This window comes from Camelina sativa, chromosome 12, assembly GCF_030686135.1.
Source record: "Camelina sativa cultivar CO46 ecotype springtype chromosome 12, ASM3068613v1".
Taxonomy (NCBI): domain Eukaryota; kingdom Viridiplantae; phylum Streptophyta; class Magnoliopsida; order Brassicales; family Brassicaceae; genus Camelina; species Camelina sativa.
Window position 1 is genome coordinate 37,897,587 of NC_141891.1, and position 16,386 is coordinate 37,913,972.

Sequence of the window (16,386 nt, forward strand, 5' to 3'; positions counted from 1 at the left end):
TTCCAAACGGCAAAAGCATTTAATGAGCCCAATAAATAACGTTTCGAAGAATAAGGCATTAAATGACCCCTCATTTAATCCCCCCAAAGGTAGGAATAAAGTTTTAAGGGAGCCGACCCCCATACACGGCGCATAAAGTACGAGGGAGCCGACCCCAAAACACGGCAAAAAAAAAGATAGTACGAGGGAGCCGACCCCTCAACACGGCAAGTACGAACATGGCGCACTTATGACGCCGGATCAGCAGTCGGAGACTCGCAACCAGGAGTCAAAGGACGGGGGAGCTCTTCCGTAGGACGATCGATGGTCTGCTCTTCGATCCCACCTGCAGGACGATCGTCACCCTTTGCCTGTTCGCCTACGTTCCCTTCAGGACCCCCGCTGCCAAACTCGCCTTCTTCCCTAACGTCGTCACCGCCTTCAGCATCGCCGCTAAGGGGGGAAGCGATCCACTCTGGAACCGGAGGAAGTGGCTCGGCATAGATCCTGGACACGTCAAAGTCAGCCTCGGTGATATCCGGGAGATCGAGATCATCAACTTCACCCTTCAGTTGAGTCATCACAGCGACGACTTTGTCCTTCAACCCCTCCTCAAGCACAGCGATTTGACCCTCGTCGACGAGCGTTTCGAGCATTTGGACATTCCCGACGGCTTGGTTGTACTCGAGAAATTTCTCCATCGACGCTTTGAATGCCTCGGCGTACCTCTTATGTTTGGCCAGCAATTTCTGAACGCGCACGGCCATTTCGTTAAAAGCTTTAATTCTCTCGTGGTAGCCGAAATCCTCCCGCCGATCTCTGAGCCTCTTCGTCTCCGAGTTGAGAGTAAGGTGCATCCTGTTGTAGGCCGCATCCGACGCTTCAAGCTTCGCCTTCAGGTCGTCCCGCTCCGAGATCCACTTGCGCCGTTGACTCTCAAACTTTGACGCTTCGTCACTAAGCCTCTGGTTGGACCGAACAGCCTCCCCTAGTTGGGCCTCGAGGCGTTCAATCTTCTCTGCGTAGGACGACGCGCCTGACCGGTCGTCCTCCTGATCGCGAACGCGGCGCTCATAGCGCGAGGTTAAGCGATTGATTCGGGCAACAAGCTAAAAAAAAAAAACGAAGAGGGGGATAAGAACAGATGAAAAGACAAAAACAGGTTCAAAAACGAGTCGACGAACAGAGCAAACAAAAACACACCTCAAAGGAGGCTTGCGCCACATCAGCAACTGCATGCGCTTCCTTCATCTGATCAACCGAAGGCAAACGACCAGGCCCAAAATGGATCCTCCGGAAAAGTTCAGAGCAAGCTGAAGAGTCGTTCGGGAAAGGACGAGCTTCGGACGTGTGCGAGAAATCCCAGCCAAAATCCAACGTCCTTTGCTTTTTTGACGAGTCAGGTCGTTCCAGGCTAGCGTCGTCCTTTCTTTTCGGAGGACCCTTTACACCCTCCGTATCACGACCAGACCCCTCCGAGCGACGAACTAAAGGAAGGGACTGGGATTGATGTCTCGGACGTGCGTCAGAAGACTGACGTGATCGAGAGGAGACCTTCCCGGCCGAACCAGCACCGGAGGACGAGTGATCACGTCGACCATCCAACTGAGAAGTTGGACGGGGAACGGAAGACGAGTCCGACGCTCGGCGATAACGAGCAGACGCGTTGGGAACACTCATATTCATTTTACCCATCGTCTCGGCTAAAAAAAAAAAAAAAGAGAAACTAATCAAAACAACAGAATTAATCTACAATTCGAAGAAAAATAAGAGTTGGATCGGTCACATAAGGATTACCTGTTCTTCTTCGAAGACCCGGTGGTTTCCTTGGACGATCTTTTTCGGTACCCGGCCACACGTAAGGGCAATGGAGCTTAATTGCGTCTATCTCGGCTTGCAAAGAAGAAGGGTACGGAAGCAGACACCTCGGAATAACAACTACAAAAAAAAAGGGGGGGTTAAGTAAAGCCAAAAGATACAAGTGAAGATAACTAAGCAAGAAGGATCGGCTACCGGGTGAAGGGTTCCACCCAGAAAACCAAGGGATCGACGGATCCTCCAAGCAGTAACTTCCAAAAAGAAGTACGAGCCTTTCCAGTTATACGTTTTGCCCTTGGCACCCTCGACGAGCGATGTCTTCTTTGCCGAAGCTACGTAATAAAGACCGGGCGTCTTCTCCCGACTCGACGGATTCAGACATGTCAGCTCTTCAAAGTGATCACAAGTAAGCGTAACCCTTGCAGCCTCGGCCATGATCGAAAGACCGACAGCATTTCGAAAAGTTGACGGGGCAAATTGGGAAATAGCCGCCTTTCGACGAGCGAAATACGTCATCAAAAAGGATGGGAGAGGGAAGGTGAGCCCACACTCGGTGAAATATTTCTCCGAGAGACAAATAAAACCGGGAGGTGCATCCCAGTGACGTTGAAAAGATCCCGGAATCAAAATTTTTGGCCTAGTGCTTAGTATCTGGGCACTAACCGCGTCAGTCGTCACGTCAATTTTTAACTTCCCGATGCGAACTGCATCAATCGCCGCGTCAATTTTTATCGATGACGGCGGCATATGGTTGAAACGACTGACGGACGGCAAAGGAACGTCGTCCATATAAAGAGACGATAGCTCGTCGTTTAGGGGCTCGTCTATCAGGGACGGAACCCTACAAGGGAGCCCCGACGAGCTTGGAGCCGCCGACCCAGGAATAAGACGACGCTTTAGCTCCTCGAATTGAGCCGCGTCTGAATCCGTTGAAGACGAGTCAGAAGAAATTGGAGAACGAGTACGACGACGGACAGATCTCGCGGAGTCGCCGGATTCAGAAGTTGTAGCTCGTCGAAGGTGACTCGCGGCAGAAGAGTTAGACGACGAGGATCGAGGAGAATCCATAACGAAAGCGCGACACTAAAAGCAAAATAACGACGAGATAGGAAGAAGGGAGAATACCTGGACGATGACAGCACCAAAGCGCGAGAAGAAGATAATGAGGCAAGGGGAGAAGTGATATTTATAGGGGGAGAAGGAAGGATCTGGAAGCGTCATCATTGCCACACGCGCTCGGTGACGATACGACTTCCGGATTTCACGCGCATCAAGCACCGCGCACAACGATTCGACCCTGGGCATCGGAAACCATTTTCTCACGCGCGACTCTTCGTTTGTCCAATCAAATAAGCGTCCTTTCATCTTTTCACAATTATTCTTCGCCTAAAGACTACGAACTAAAGGTGGAAGGGGGGACTACTGTTGAGGGTGGATCCACACCTCAAACAAGAGGCCTGGCCCAGGAAAAAGCCCATGATAAATCTCCAAAGGAAGGGAGGGTATTATGGTCTTTTATATGGACGAACCGACACGATTCCCTATAAATACAGGCGTACGGCCCGCATTTCAAGGGATCGTGAAAAAGGCAGCAGAATTCGTACAGTAAAAACCAGAGCTCAGCTCGTTCAAGAAGAAGTCAACGTTTTCAAGCCTATAGCTCGGAGAGTTGACGAGCTATCAGCCCGTCGATTACTTTGTTTGTAACTCGTTTACATTGTGTTGTAGCCCGTCCTTTAGTGCCTCGGCACCGATATAATAAAGAGAACTTCGACCCTCCCTTGACCGAACTAAACATTCTAATTGTGAGCAAAAGGGACATCAACATGGACTAAAAAAAGCCGAGATCTCTATTCTCTCGGTTTGTAATTAACATCTCTGTTTACTATCTTTTTTCCTTATATTCTTGTTTAATTCCTCTTTATATAAAGTGTTTACCTTTTTTTTTTTTGTGTGGAAAAGGGGATTTTGGAGCTTCAGAAAGAAACAGAATCGAGCTACCATCAGAACTGGGATGATTTTTACGGTTATATGAGCGTAACCATGGGAGATTTCTCTAAGCAACAGCTAATAGATAAGGTTAACAAGTTGAAGAAGAGGTTTAGAGATAGTCAGGCGAGAGATACCGATGATGAAGAATTGTTCAGATTGTCAAAGGCCATATGGGTTTATGAGGAGAACAAGGACCAGACAAAGGTGAGTGTGTTTTTTCTTCATAATCATACCAATCTCATCTCTTAACATTATGTGAAGTTTATGATAATTACTTATATGTAATGATCATCGTAGTGTATTGTGCTGAAGGAGGATGTGCCTTGTGCTGAGCACGAACGGGTGGTGAGAAATGCGAATACTGAGGTTAACAATGGTGAGGAAGAAGATGGTGTGGGTGATTTGTGTGTTATAAAGCACGCGCTTGAGGCGGCGGCATCATATCAGAGTTTAAGTGAAGATCTAAGGAAGTTTCTGCTTGGAAACTTGAAAAATGTTGGAGCTAATCAAAGAAAAGAGTTGACTGATGGATGGACAGCATTGCTTGCCAAGGACACGGAATTGGATATCAAGAAACGAACCTTCTTTGCAAAGCTTGTAAACATGGGATTTGTTTCTGCGCCTTAATTAGTTTCAAGAAGTGAAAAAAGTTGTGCTTTTGTAATGTTTTAGATGTTTTCGGTTGTTCCTATCAATGGTTTTTGTCGTGTTTAAGCCATCTTTTGAACGGTTGTTGTTGTGTTTAAGCCATCTTTTGAAAATTTATTATAACGGCTTCTCTTTTCTGTTAAATGTAATGGTTTTTTTTGTTGTTGGCTTGTGCACTCTATGATATTTTAAAGGTTCATAAACTTGTAAAACTTCTCTGCTTCATTTATTAATTATAAGTAGAAGTTCAACGATCTTGGTTTGTAAAGAATTGTTTTAGCTATGGCTATTGCAGTGGAGGTGATCTATGGTTCCTGAACAAGGAAGACACTGAGAGACTCCAGCGTGAGGACATCATCTAAATTTAGAGAAAAAATCATTACTTTTAGCCTTGTTGGAGAAGATGATGCCTGTGAAGTAAGCAAGAATCTCTTCTGTTCTTTTTCATATATATGGATGTGTTCTTTAAACTCTTTTTGTTTCAGCAATGGAATTGGAATGATTTGCTGATGGTCTTTGATTACAATGATCAGTGCATTCTCAAAACTAGCTTTATAACGTGAAATCTCTTCTCCGGTGGTACCTGCATATATTCATAAAACTCTTTTTGTTATTATATATCGGATTTCGAATAACTCATTTTCTACAATTGGAATGATTCTCAGATGGTATTGGTTTCAATTTGAAACCAATACCATCTGAGATTTAGGGTTTGTATCTTCCCGGATCTGTTTTGTGTTTATGGTTTGATTAGAAACGAATAGCTATATAACGAAGTTTTAAGTCTCAGTTTGTGTTATTTTGGATATTCACAAGGGTTCATATGTTATTGCAGGCTGTGGTTTAGATTTAGAACTGTCTTCTATGGCTTGTGACATCCTTAGCATCCCTATTACAACCGTAGCTGCAGAATCATCATTCAGCATTGGAAGCCGAGTTTTAAGTAAGTATCGGAGTTCACTCCTTCCTTCTAATGTCCAAGCTCTAATTTGCGCTAGAAATTGACTTAGAGGTTTTGAAGAGATTGTTGATCCATTCGAAGAAGGCAAAGAAGGACAAGGAGAAGGAGAAGGAGAAGGAGTTTGAAATATGTGTGTCATTGTGTTTGCTTTATTGCTTTTGGATGTTGATCATTGTGTTTTGGATGTTTATCATTGTGTTTTGGATGTTGATCATTGTGTTTGGATGTTTATCATTATGTTTGGATGTTTATCATTGCTTTTGGATCCATCTTTTATGTTTTATGTTTATGTTCTAAGCTAATTACACAATTTTTTCTCATTTTACAAAATCTGTTATATTTTTGTCCAATGGACACCCATGGAAAGCCCATAAAAAAATGGGCATAAGTGGACATGGTCGTTAATGGACCGGACGTTAATGGACACGGACACCTATTTGTCCAAAATAAAAGTGGACAATATTGGACGGGTCAAAATGGACGTGGACGCCCATTTTGACAGCTCTAGTTTCAAAGATCAAATGAAGACCCTCCTTTTGAAGGCAAAAATAAAGAGTTACATTGTTAAAGAGAGAGCTTATGAGGTTTACTTGGAGGTCAAGTCTGAGGTAGAAAGATGTTTGACTTATTTGAAGATCAAAAAAGAATGTTGTGATCCCTACAAAACACTAATTTTGTCGAGGGGTTCTCTATTATTACCTCTCTTACAAAAACAGTTCAAAGTGTTGTATTGACACTCATGCAAGTTTTTGGATACTTAAAACACATTATTATTAACGTTTACACTGTAATTAGACATTTTGGATTATATTTTGGGAATTGAGTTACAACTTTAGGATGATTTTGTAAATGCTGTTCAACTTTAGGGGTGTTGGGTGAAATATTTTAATAACAAGAAAGAAGACCTCAGACTTTTTTTTTTTTTGTTTCCTTTGGTGCATTTTATAAATCCCAAAGATATGAGAAAAGGGTATTTTAGTCATTTAAGGTTTTCTGGACTCTAGAAACTTCCACTCCCACAACGCTGCTTGTTGCTGGATCAGTTGCTTCTCTCTTTCTTTACACTCTCAGTCTTAGAAGAACTAGAACTAGGGTTTGTCCAAAATCACCCAAATTTCTAAAACCTTTGGAAAAGTTTTGATCTTTGATCACTTACCGATGAAGCGAGGAAGTGGATCCAGTGAGGACTCGAGCTCGGATTGCTTTGTAATACGACACAATCCCCAACATCCCCCGATGAAGCATGAAGATGACGAAGAAATCTCCGGTACAGAGGCGATACTCGGAAAGAGAAAGCAGCAGGCTGCTGCCAGCAGCTGAAGACGGAGACATTTTTTTTTTCTTCTGGTGTTTGGAAGCTGAACTGGACTAAAGCCGGAGAGCTCCTCATCCTCAAGGTTTGTAATTTCAATGGCTTTTATTTTTTTCTCTGTTTTCTTAATAAAGTTGTGACCTTTTTGTTGTTGTTGTTGCTGTTGTGGTGGTGGATAAAAGGGTATTGTGGACTATGAAAAGGAAACCAAATCTAGCTACATGTCTGACTGGAATGCGATTTACACTCGTATCAGAGGTTCCATGGAATCCGATTTCTCTAAGAGACAGCTACAAGATAAGATTAACAAGATGAAGAGGAGATTTAATCGGGCGAGATCTAATGGTAGAAAAATCATTTCTTTTACTGATGATGCTGATGATAAACAAATCTTTGAATTGTCGACGGTCATATGGGGTGGAAACAATACCAAAACTGCTTCTTGTGAGAACTATATGGACCAAAGAAAGGTGAGTCTATGCGTGTGTGTGCTCTTCTTACCTGTCTCTTCTTATTATCTCTACCATCTCTGACGAATTGGTAACTTGCTGTCTTGTTTTTTTGAAGGAGGACGATGTACCTTGTGGGGAGCAGCATGTTCTGATTGATGATGGTGAGAAAGACAAGTCTGAGGATTTGAATGTTCTGCAAGAGGCACTTGAGATGGCTGCATCGTTTAGGAGTTTAGGTAGCTATCAACAGAGATCGCTGCTTCGGAATTTGAAAAACATTGGAGATACACAAAGGAAAGAGCTAACCGACGAGTGGAAGGCATTGCTTGCTCAGGACATGCAATTGGGTATCAAGAAACAAAGTTTCTATGCAAAGCTTGTTAACACAGGATTCTCTGCTTAACTTAACAACAAGGAAAACAAGTTCGGTCTGCTTTTGGAATGTTATTATGATGTTTTAGGTTAATTTTTTCTATGTTTCTGTTTAAGCCAATCTCTTTGAACAGTTAAATTATAAAGAGCTTATGACTTATTTTTGGTAAGTGTAAAGGGTAATGGTGTCTGCTATTTGGGGGTGGATCTGTGTGAGTGAGTAAATCTCATGTGCATCTTGTGCTCATATATAATACACTCTTGTTTGATGCAGTCACATTTCAACAACTTCATGTTGCAATATTTTGAATATAATATGGTCTAATATCGCCTGACTTGCTAGAGGAGACTTTGGATTACAATGATCAAATGAAGATCCCTTTCCTGAAAAATCATATTCCATGAGATTCTTCGAATAAAAGATCCATAAATCTCCTTGACTAGATAACCACATGAATCTTGAGTTAGATAACCAAAAGTAAAAACCAATCCATTCGATTTGTATCAGAAGACCGAACCAGCTACAATAATTGAATTTAAGGCAAGTTCCTCCACCAACTAAACCGAGCCAAAATTGAGAATTTGAAAAATATTCAATTCAAACTGAAAAAAAATCATAACTTGGTTTTTTCTCGTGTGCAGTGCAGGAGCCACGAGCTTGTCGTGTTCGACCTATTATATATATTATTACTATTAGAGTAGTAGAGATGAAGAAGCTAAAACAACAATAATAATAAATAAATAAATAAATAAAAAGGACCTTCGATCAAACTTGTCAATGGCGATTACGAGTACTGTTACAGTTCGCATCACTGATGAACTCTCTCCCACCTTCACCTCCTCAGCTTCAAAGAGAGCTTACTGGAAGTTAACCCGACGACTGACCTCCTTCGCGTACGATCGCCTTACGGATCGGGAATTCGGAATCGGTGGTAAGTTGAAGGCGACGGTGAATCCGTATTCGTATACGGAAGTGGCACGGCCTGAGGAGAGGAAGAGTTTGACGGATTTTTTGGTGGAAGCTGGAGATTTCGTCGGACCAGACGACGGCGGAGATGGTGGTCCGCCTCGGTGGTTCTCTCCGTTGGAATGTGGCGCTCGCGCTCCAGAGTCGCCTCTTCTTATCTACTTACCTGGTCTGTTTCTTTCGATTTCGATAGCTCTCGTTTGATTGATTTCTGAGATTTCTGATTGATTTGGGTTGATGATTATCGAAATTGTGAAAACTAGTTTTTCCAAAATTGCAGGGATCGATGGTACTGGATTAGGGCTCATTCGCCACCATAAGAGGCTTGGAGAGTAAGTCTTGTTTGTTTGATCCATTCTTCTTTATTTGCCTTAGAGCCTTAGATTTGAATGTTTGAACACTTCAATATTTATCTGCAAGGAGTAAGAACTGACTTCAAAAGAAGAAGAAGTCTAGTGAATGTTTTACTCTTAGTTTCTCATGTCATTATCATGTTTTGATCATTCATAGGATATTTGACATATGGTGCCTTCACTTTCCAGTTAGTGATCGTACTCCTGCTCGAGGTGCTTCTTTTTTCAGCAATTAAATTTTAGTGTTTCGTATGTGGGTGAAACTCTTACTTACTGTTGGCTTTTGCAGATCTTGTGAAGCTCATTGAGAAGACAGTTAGGTCAGAGCACTACCGTTTTCCTAATAGACCCATTTATATTGTTGGAGATTCTATTGGAGCTTCTCTTGCTCTAGTTGTTGCTGCCAGTAACCCCGACATTGATCTTGTCTTGATCCTGGCTAATCCAGGTAATTAAAACAAGGCTACTCAATTTTTCTCTGGATCACTGAGATCATTTTTTTGTGTTTTATCTCGAGTCCTAAGATGTTTCGGGCTATTTATGAAACCACAATGTAGCAAGCTCAGAGAAGTGTTTTATGATATATAAGCTTTGTTGGTAAAGCATAACATTATTACTCTTTTTACTTTGGGGAATTTGAGTTGGTAGATCTCATGGAGTGTATACATCTTATCTTGTGCAGTTGTGCTAATAAATACACTTTTTTTGATGCAGTCACTCGTTTCAACAACTTCATGTTGCAATCTTTATTGGGCTTCCTGGAAATTGTGCCTGACGGAGTTCCCAGCTTGATATCAGAGAATTTTGAATTTAACCAAGGTCAAGTTTCAACCCTTTTGTATATCTTCCACGTCTATCTATCGGTGTTAAAGCAAAAACAAATTAGATGCAAAGACTGAGCCTTAAATATTTCTGTCTCAAAGATGGGTTTTCAGTGTCAGGTTTTGCTTCAAAGTCAGGACTAACCGTGTTTTAATTTATAACTTCTATTACATAGGTTTGCCGTTGACTGAAACGTTCGAGACCATGCTCAATGAAACTGATGCCGCGCAGATGGCTAGTGGGCTGTTAGGAGAATTCTTTGCAACTTCATCTAATCTGCCTGTAAGACTCTATTTTTGCACATTACTAGTTCAACACTATGATCTGCAACTGCAAGACAAACAATATGTATCTATCATTCTTGTTGATTCGCTTTTACTTTCCGTAGCCATTCGCTACATGTCATGAGATAAACTCACGAAAACAAATAATTTACAGACTCTGATGAGAATCTTTCCCAAGGACACACTTCTATGGAAGCTTCAATTGCTTAAGTCTGCTTCAGCCTCTGCTAATTCTCAGATGGACACAGTCAACGCCCAAACATTGATACTTCTGAGGTTCATACACTAGTAAACTTCTCTGTTTCGTTACTGAATATAAGTAGAAGTTTCAGTGCTTTGTTTGTTTGTAATGAACTTAGTTAATTGGAAGCTGAGTTGGAAGCTGTGTTATTGCAGTGGACGTGATCAATGGTTAGTGAACAAGGAAGACATTGAAAGACTCCGTGCATTGCCAAGATGTGAAGTTCGTGAGTTTGAAAATAATGGACAGTTCTTCTTCTTGGTAAGGAGCTCTTTCTCCTGATGTCAGCGAGTCCTATTTAATTAATTCACAAGAAAATCTAGTCTCTACGAGTTTCTAGCCAACAAATTTACAGATTATGTTTGCTTTAATAACATACAGCTCGATTGATGTATGTCAGGAGGATGGCGTAGATCTGGTGAGTATCATCAAGCGTGCGTATTATTATCGCCGTGGGAAGTCACTTGATTACATTTCAGATTACATTCTGCCTACCCCATTTGAGTTGAAAGAGTATGAAGAATCCCAAAGGTAAAATGACTCACTTATCATATCAATATCTGTGTGTCATAGATTTTATCACTTCTCTAATTGCTGTGTCAAACGAATACTGAAGTAGTATTCTTTTTTAATTTCTCTGGTCCAGATTGGTAACTGCTGTTACCTCCCCAGTCTTTCTCTCAACTCTAAACAATGGTGCAATAGTAAGATCACTTGCAGGAATACCTTCAGAGGGACCGGTTCTATATGTTGGAAATCACATGTTGCTTGGTATGGAGTTGCATGCAGTAGCACTTCAGTTCTTGAAAGAAAGGAACATTCTGTTGCGAGGACTGGCACATCCATTGATGTTTACCAAAAAGAAAGGCTCAAAACTCCCTGATATGCAGTTGTATGACATATTTAGGATAATAGGTGCAGTTCCTGTCTCGGGTATGAATTTCTACAAACTACTTCGTTCAAACGCTCATGTGGCTTTGTATCCTGGTGGTGTCCGTGAAGCTTTGCACAGAAAGGTGATGATGTAATTTCCATATATGCCTTCGTTTTAATTTTTTTTGAGGCTTTTATATCTAAAGACACATTTTACAGGGTGAAGAATACAAGTTGTTTTGGCCAGAACACTCGGAGTTTGTAAGGATCGCATCTAAATTTGGAGCAAAAATCATTCCTTTTGGAGTTGTTGGAGAAGATGATCTTTTCGAAGTAAGAAATCTCTTTTTCCGTTCTAGTTTTAATATACTCTTGAGGCTCCTTTTGTTTCAATCGGGTTTGGACTAACTCTCCTCTGTTACAATGGAATGAATCTCAGATGATTTTAGATTACAATGATCAAATGAAGATCCCTTTCTTGAAGAATCTTATTGAAGAGATAACACAAGACTCTGTTAACTTGAGGTATGTTCTTTTATCGACTCTGTTAGAAATAATCAGATGAACCTTAATCATATAACATTTGATTCTGAATCTAGTGATGATTATTATTTATGGTTAGGAACGATGAAGAAGGGGAACTGGGAAAACAAGATTTGCATGTGCCTGGGATAATTCCCAAGATTCCGGGACGGTTTTATGTATACTTTGGGAAACCAATAGAAACAGAAGGTAGAGAGAAAGAGCTAAGTGATAAAGAGAAAGCTCATGAGGTTTACTTGCAGGTCAAGTCTGAGGTAGAAAAGTGTATGACCTATTTGAAGACCAAAAGAGAAACTGATCCTTACAGAAACATTCTGCCGAGGTCGCTATATTACCTCCTTCATGGTTTCTCTTCCCAAATCCCAACCTTTGATCTACGAGATCACTAAATTTAGTATATCTACAGGACACCTGATTTAGCTGTGTGATAAGAAAAATAAAAACTCGTAAATTTGGGTATGTATTTATAACTTTAAAAGTGTGTATGGCTGTTAGTTAATGTGTAAGTCAGGTAGTCGGGGTTTTTTTTTTTTTTATTAAAACATTAGCAGATGTATAAAATTGCATGTTTTCGTTTTTTACAGTAGTGTTCTCTACAAAGTAGGTCAGCCATTACTGAAAGTGAAACCTACTTGGTATGGCTATATAGATGATAGATGACTATTCTCTATTTGATATGTACAACGTTCTTTTATTTTCTTCTAACAAAAGCTAAAGCAGAAAACGATTTAGCTAGGAAGCAGAGAGACTCAATTGGTTACACGTCGAAGTATCTTGGATTTTCTGGGTAATGATACTCCACATTCAACTGCAATTTCAAAAACCACATCAGCGTTTTGCGTTTGCGTTCAAAAGGAGATTTTACCAAATGACGTTTGAATAAAAAATTCTAAAAAGATACCTTTCCTTCATCAGAATCAGTGTGGCGTTGAGGAAACACAACTCTCAAGTCGTTATACAAATAGAATCTCCTCTCTCCATCGTCTGCTGCATCCAAGCTTTTCTTCTGACCTAATTTTGTGGCTTTCTTGCGTAACGGGCAAATAAATTTTAGATGTAGAGCGTAGCGTATGACTCCGGATTTTGAACAGCGTTTTCCTGTTTCTCTGTACGTCTCACGACAATTCTTGTTCCCACACTCATTCGGCGAATGCAATTCATCCACTGACTCAGATCCTTCACTACCTTTATTTGCAAGACTTTGGTCTATTCTATCTGTAGATTTGTTGGCTTTGGTCAGAACAGAGGAGGCCAGAGTAACCTTTTGGCGCAGGAAGGTCTGACCATGAAACAAGACTTCGATCAATCATTGCATCTTTTAGATAAAATTGATTTCTTAATTGCAAACGTAAAACTTTGAAAATTAAGTTTGCTGAAAGCTAGCTAACGGTTCATTTGAAAACATATACACTAAATGTAAATGTAAACGCAACATAAACACGAACGCAAGGAACAATCAAAATCTAAAATTGGAATAGCAAACGAATGAAACAAGGGGAGGGAAGGTTTCAAGTTACCTTTGTACCGTGTGGCATATCAGTTAAGTCATAGTTACAGAGGAAAGTGTGAAGAGGTGTCTTTTCAGGGTTACTCAGAACCTGCAAAACAGAAGAACATACCATGAATAAGTCATCATATAAGTCTAATTATAATTCATTATTGATAGAACCTACTTTTTCAAATAAGACAGAGACAAGAGGGTACCAGTTGGATCCGACCCTTCATAGGAATTCGAAGCCGTCTATTAATGCTCTGAGCATCAGAACTGTTTTGGTTGGTTTTCAATTTCTGACCCCATAATTTGTTTTGCGAAGATCCTCCAGAGATATCTATGGAGGCATAGTACAGTAAGAAGCAATCATCACCAACACTTGTAACTGAGAATGGAAGCTTTTGTGATTTTGGAGAGATGTTTCCACCAGCAATACTAAGAATGGCAAGAAAACCGTCGATCTTCTACAAAGAAAGACACAAATGAGAGAAAGTGAATCAAATGTAAATGTCTTAATGATTTTTTCGGTTTCTGACAACAAAGAGGTTTTGTGAATCTTTTATGGGTTTTGGTGTGAGTGAGACCTGATTAGTTTGCCCATAAGAGAATCTTCCTGAAAAGAGGGATTCTTCAAAAGAACCAACCAATGACCTTTGAATGGGACGTCCACTCAAGCTTCTACTAAACCTTTTACATGGAGATGTAGGAACTGATTCAATAGCTCTATCCATTGAAAAGGCTCTCTGGATACCATTACTATCATCAAACGACCTACGACCAGTCCTGAGCTCTGCTTCTTCACCAGTATTCCTTAAACCAACACCATCTTCAAAAATCTTCCCATTTAGGCCCCCTTGGAGAGCTTTCATTCTCTCGGAAAATCTTGGCCCAAGAGGTGACAGAGAAAGTGGAGGAGAGACAGATATATTCTTATGACATGGTAATGGCTTAGCGGGTACTAGAGATCTTTCATGTACTGGTGAATATAAGTAAGGTATATCTTTTGTGGGATGCAGATCATTGGAGTCAAGCAATGGACCATCCGTGAAAACGGTAGATGAAAGCTTACCCCTGTGTGACGAGTCATTCCCCCATTCAGAGCAGGTAGAAGTGGTAAAAAAACATAATGTCTCAGAGACATTGGCCTTTTTATGATCTTGTGCAACAGGAGTGTTGGTTGTTAACTGTAGGTTGCTACGGCTGATATCGAGCGAGTCACCTCTAAATTTCTCAGGAAAAAGCTTACTCAGAGGAGAGCTAACCCGTTTCCTGACTAATGATCCACCGGTGATATCTACTTCATTAGATGCACCAGTGCGATTACCGGTGATACGTGTGTATTCATTACTCGGTGAGCTAGATTCATTAGACTCGAAACCAACTATCCTTCTAACTTGAGTTCGATTCAAATTAACCTTATCCATGGCATAAGCCGGTTGGTGATCAGATAATGAAGTAACAGCACGAGTGTCATGAAATCTCCAAAAGTCATCATCTCTAAACTCCAAAGATTTCAATGCATTTTTCCTATCAGATTCTCCTCCAGTAAAGGAGCAGAGGCTTCCTTCATTATTCCCTCTTAAATCACCAGAAGTAGTATTTACAGGAAGACTTTGAGAAAGGCTGCAACTTGAAGCAGAAGACAAACCTTCATTTGCTTGCTCGTTTGAAGCAGTATGTGGCAGACCCATGGAAATGCTCAGAGGACCTTATCACTTACAAGATTATAGTTCCCTACAGCATATATGTTGAGTATTCGAGTAATACAGAGTTGATAGGTGTCACAGTCTCCTGAAATGAACAAAATGGGAGAAGAAGAATCAAAAACATATCCAATTACAATACGGCTCTAATCCAAAAACTAATCTAAAAGATTCATGAGCTGCATCACACTAAACACAAGCTGTAAGAGTAAGAAGAGATGATGATCATTGATCAAGGAACATTAATCATATAAAACCAGAACCATTCGTAAGCTTAGAATCAATGAAGAATCATAGTATAGAAATAAAATTCAAATAAGTCACAAATCAACAAACGACATACATCAACAAAAATCAAAATCATTCTCATAAAGGCTATCATCAGTTTATAAGATTCTCAAGCACACAAATCATTATAGAAATTATCGAATTCACAAGTGCGGATCATGGATGGTGATAGATGAACCCAGAGAGATTGCAAAGGGGAAACATTTTGTGTGATCAAAATCAAACAATGAAGAGCTCTTACAGCAACATCAAAATTAAAAAAAAAAAAAAAAAAAAAAAAACAGAAGAATCGATGATGAAACGCACCGATGAAGCAATAAAAAAATCAAAGAATCTGAGGATGATGCAAAAAAAAAAAAAAAAAACGTTTCTATACGCCAAAATCCAAAATCGCAATCCCACACCCCCCAAAATCGAACAACAACAAAGTGAATTCGAAGGATACAAACGAATAAGGGAGAAAAAAAAAAAAAGAAGAATGTAGATGATTGAGACCTCTTCCTCTTCACGTCCCGTCTCGTCTCGTCTCTTCTCTTTCGCTTATAAATAAAATCCCAACATCGCATCACCATTCTATAGCTCCCCATTTTCTTTTCCTTTTTTTTTTTCTTTTTTTTTTTTTTTAATTTGATATTTCTGGAAACTGTAGTGTTTACTGTATAATACCAATATTTTGGCATTTAACGCATAATAATCGTTTTTTCCCCTAACGGCTGCTTAATTAATCAAAATTTGTTATTTTCGTCTCTTTATAAAGTGGGAACCGAAAGAAAAAAAAAAATCCAACTTATAATTAATTTTTCAGTCTCATGCGCACAGTCACAAAATCACGATCGATCTCAAGACTGAAACTTAATAAATTAAAAAAATTAGTTTACAATGCAAATTATATACTTGAAATCAAAATACTCGAATAAAGCTTTTAAAATACAAAAACTCCGATTAAATCAAAGAATAAAGGGTAGAGCGAGAAGCTGTACAAGTTAGGTATTTTATCCTCTTTAAGTGAGCCGGATAGTAAATTAGGCCCATTTTCCTAGCCATCTTCACGTGTTATCCGGTAAACACATTTCTCCAGCGGCCAGCCAATACTCTCTCTGATCATGTTACTGTCATTTTCACTTTCCTTTTTCTGTGTAACACATATTAGAAATTAAATAAACTTTAGCTTATAAACTCAAAAAAAGATGATAAATACTTAGGTTCACCCCTAGAGGTGAACCCCTCCATTCACCCTTTCTTCTCTCAGCCAATCATAATTTTCCATCTAATATTTCATTTAAAAA

General features: G+C 40.1%; 2 protein-coding genes and 1 pseudogene across 6 annotated transcripts; 2 read left to right on the plus strand and 1 right to left on the minus strand.

Annotated features, from left to right (window-relative positions):
- Positions 1-6,409: 6,409 nt before the first annotated feature.
- LOC104732684 (GLABROUS1 enhancer-binding protein-like) lies at positions 6,410-7,807 on the plus strand (annotated as a pseudogene). Its single transcript, XR_015574485.1, has 3 exons — positions 6,410-6,795; positions 6,893-7,180; positions 7,278-7,807. The product of XR_015574485.1 is annotated as a GLABROUS1 enhancer-binding protein-like (transcript).
- A 361-nt stretch (positions 7,808-8,168) lies between these two features.
- Positions 8,169-12,196, plus strand: LOC104732687 (phytyl ester synthase 2, chloroplastic). 3 transcript variants are annotated; one of them, XM_010452260.3, is made up of 13 exons: positions 8,169-8,670; positions 8,782-8,833; positions 9,012-9,067; positions 9,144-9,302; positions 9,569-9,673; positions 9,852-9,958; positions 10,115-10,236; positions 10,357-10,462; positions 10,602-10,732; positions 10,848-11,217; positions 11,294-11,407; positions 11,514-11,599; positions 11,697-12,196. In XM_010452260.3, the coding sequence occupies exons 1-13, from the start codon at positions 8,313-8,315 to the stop codon at positions 12,004-12,006; spliced, it is 2,076 nt and encodes a 691-aa protein (XP_010450562.2). In that variant the 5' UTR covers positions 8,169-8,312; the 3' UTR covers positions 12,007-12,196. The 3 variants fall into 3 exon arrangements, 2 of the variants coding, with proteins under 2 accessions (XP_010450562.2, XP_019089570.2); XR_015574486.1 differs by having other exon boundaries at positions 8,240-8,670; positions 10,583-10,732; XM_019234025.2 differs by having other exon boundaries at positions 8,441-8,669; positions 8,765-8,833.
- LOC104732686 (uncharacterized) lies at positions 12,170-16,063 on the minus strand. 2 transcript variants are annotated; one of them, XM_010452258.3, is made up of 6 exons: positions 15,596-16,063; positions 13,694-14,900; positions 13,322-13,573; positions 13,135-13,215; positions 12,519-12,896; positions 12,170-12,425 (listed from the first exon to the last, which is right to left on the minus strand). In XM_010452258.3, the coding sequence occupies exons 2-6, from the start codon at positions 14,798-14,800 to the stop codon at positions 12,375-12,377; spliced, it is 1,869 nt and encodes a 622-aa protein (XP_010450560.2). In that variant the 5' UTR covers positions 14,801-14,900; positions 15,596-16,063; the 3' UTR covers positions 12,170-12,374. The 2 variants fall into 2 exon arrangements, with proteins under 2 accessions (XP_010450560.2, XP_010450561.2); XM_010452259.3 differs by having other exon boundaries at positions 13,322-13,570; positions 15,596-15,962.
- Between the last annotated feature and the right edge of the window lie 323 nt (positions 16,064-16,386).

Coding starts and splice junctions, on each gene's coding strand:
- LOC104732687 (XM_010452260.3), top strand. CDS start 8,313: ATGGCGATTACGAGTACTGTTACAGTTCGCATCACTGATGAACTCTCT. Junction 9,068..9,143: donor TGATCGTACTCCTGCTCGAG/GTGCTTCTTTTT, acceptor TGGCTTTTGCAG/ATCTTGTGAAGCTCATTGAG. Junction 10,463..10,601: donor ATGGACAGTTCTTCTTCTTG/GTAAGGAGCTCT, acceptor GATGTATGTCAG/GAGGATGGCGTAGATCTGGT.
- LOC104732686 (XM_010452258.3), bottom strand. CDS start 14,800: ATGGGTCTGCCACATACTGCTTCAAACGAGCAAGCAAATGAAGGTTTG. Junction 12,897..13,134: donor ATATGCCACACGGTACAAAG/GTAACTTGAAAC, acceptor TTTCATGGTCAG/ACCTTCCTGCGCCAAAAGGT. Junction 12,426..12,518: donor CTGATTCTGATGAAGGAAAG/GTATCTTTTTAG, acceptor TTGAAATTGCAG/TTGAATGTGGAGTATCATTA.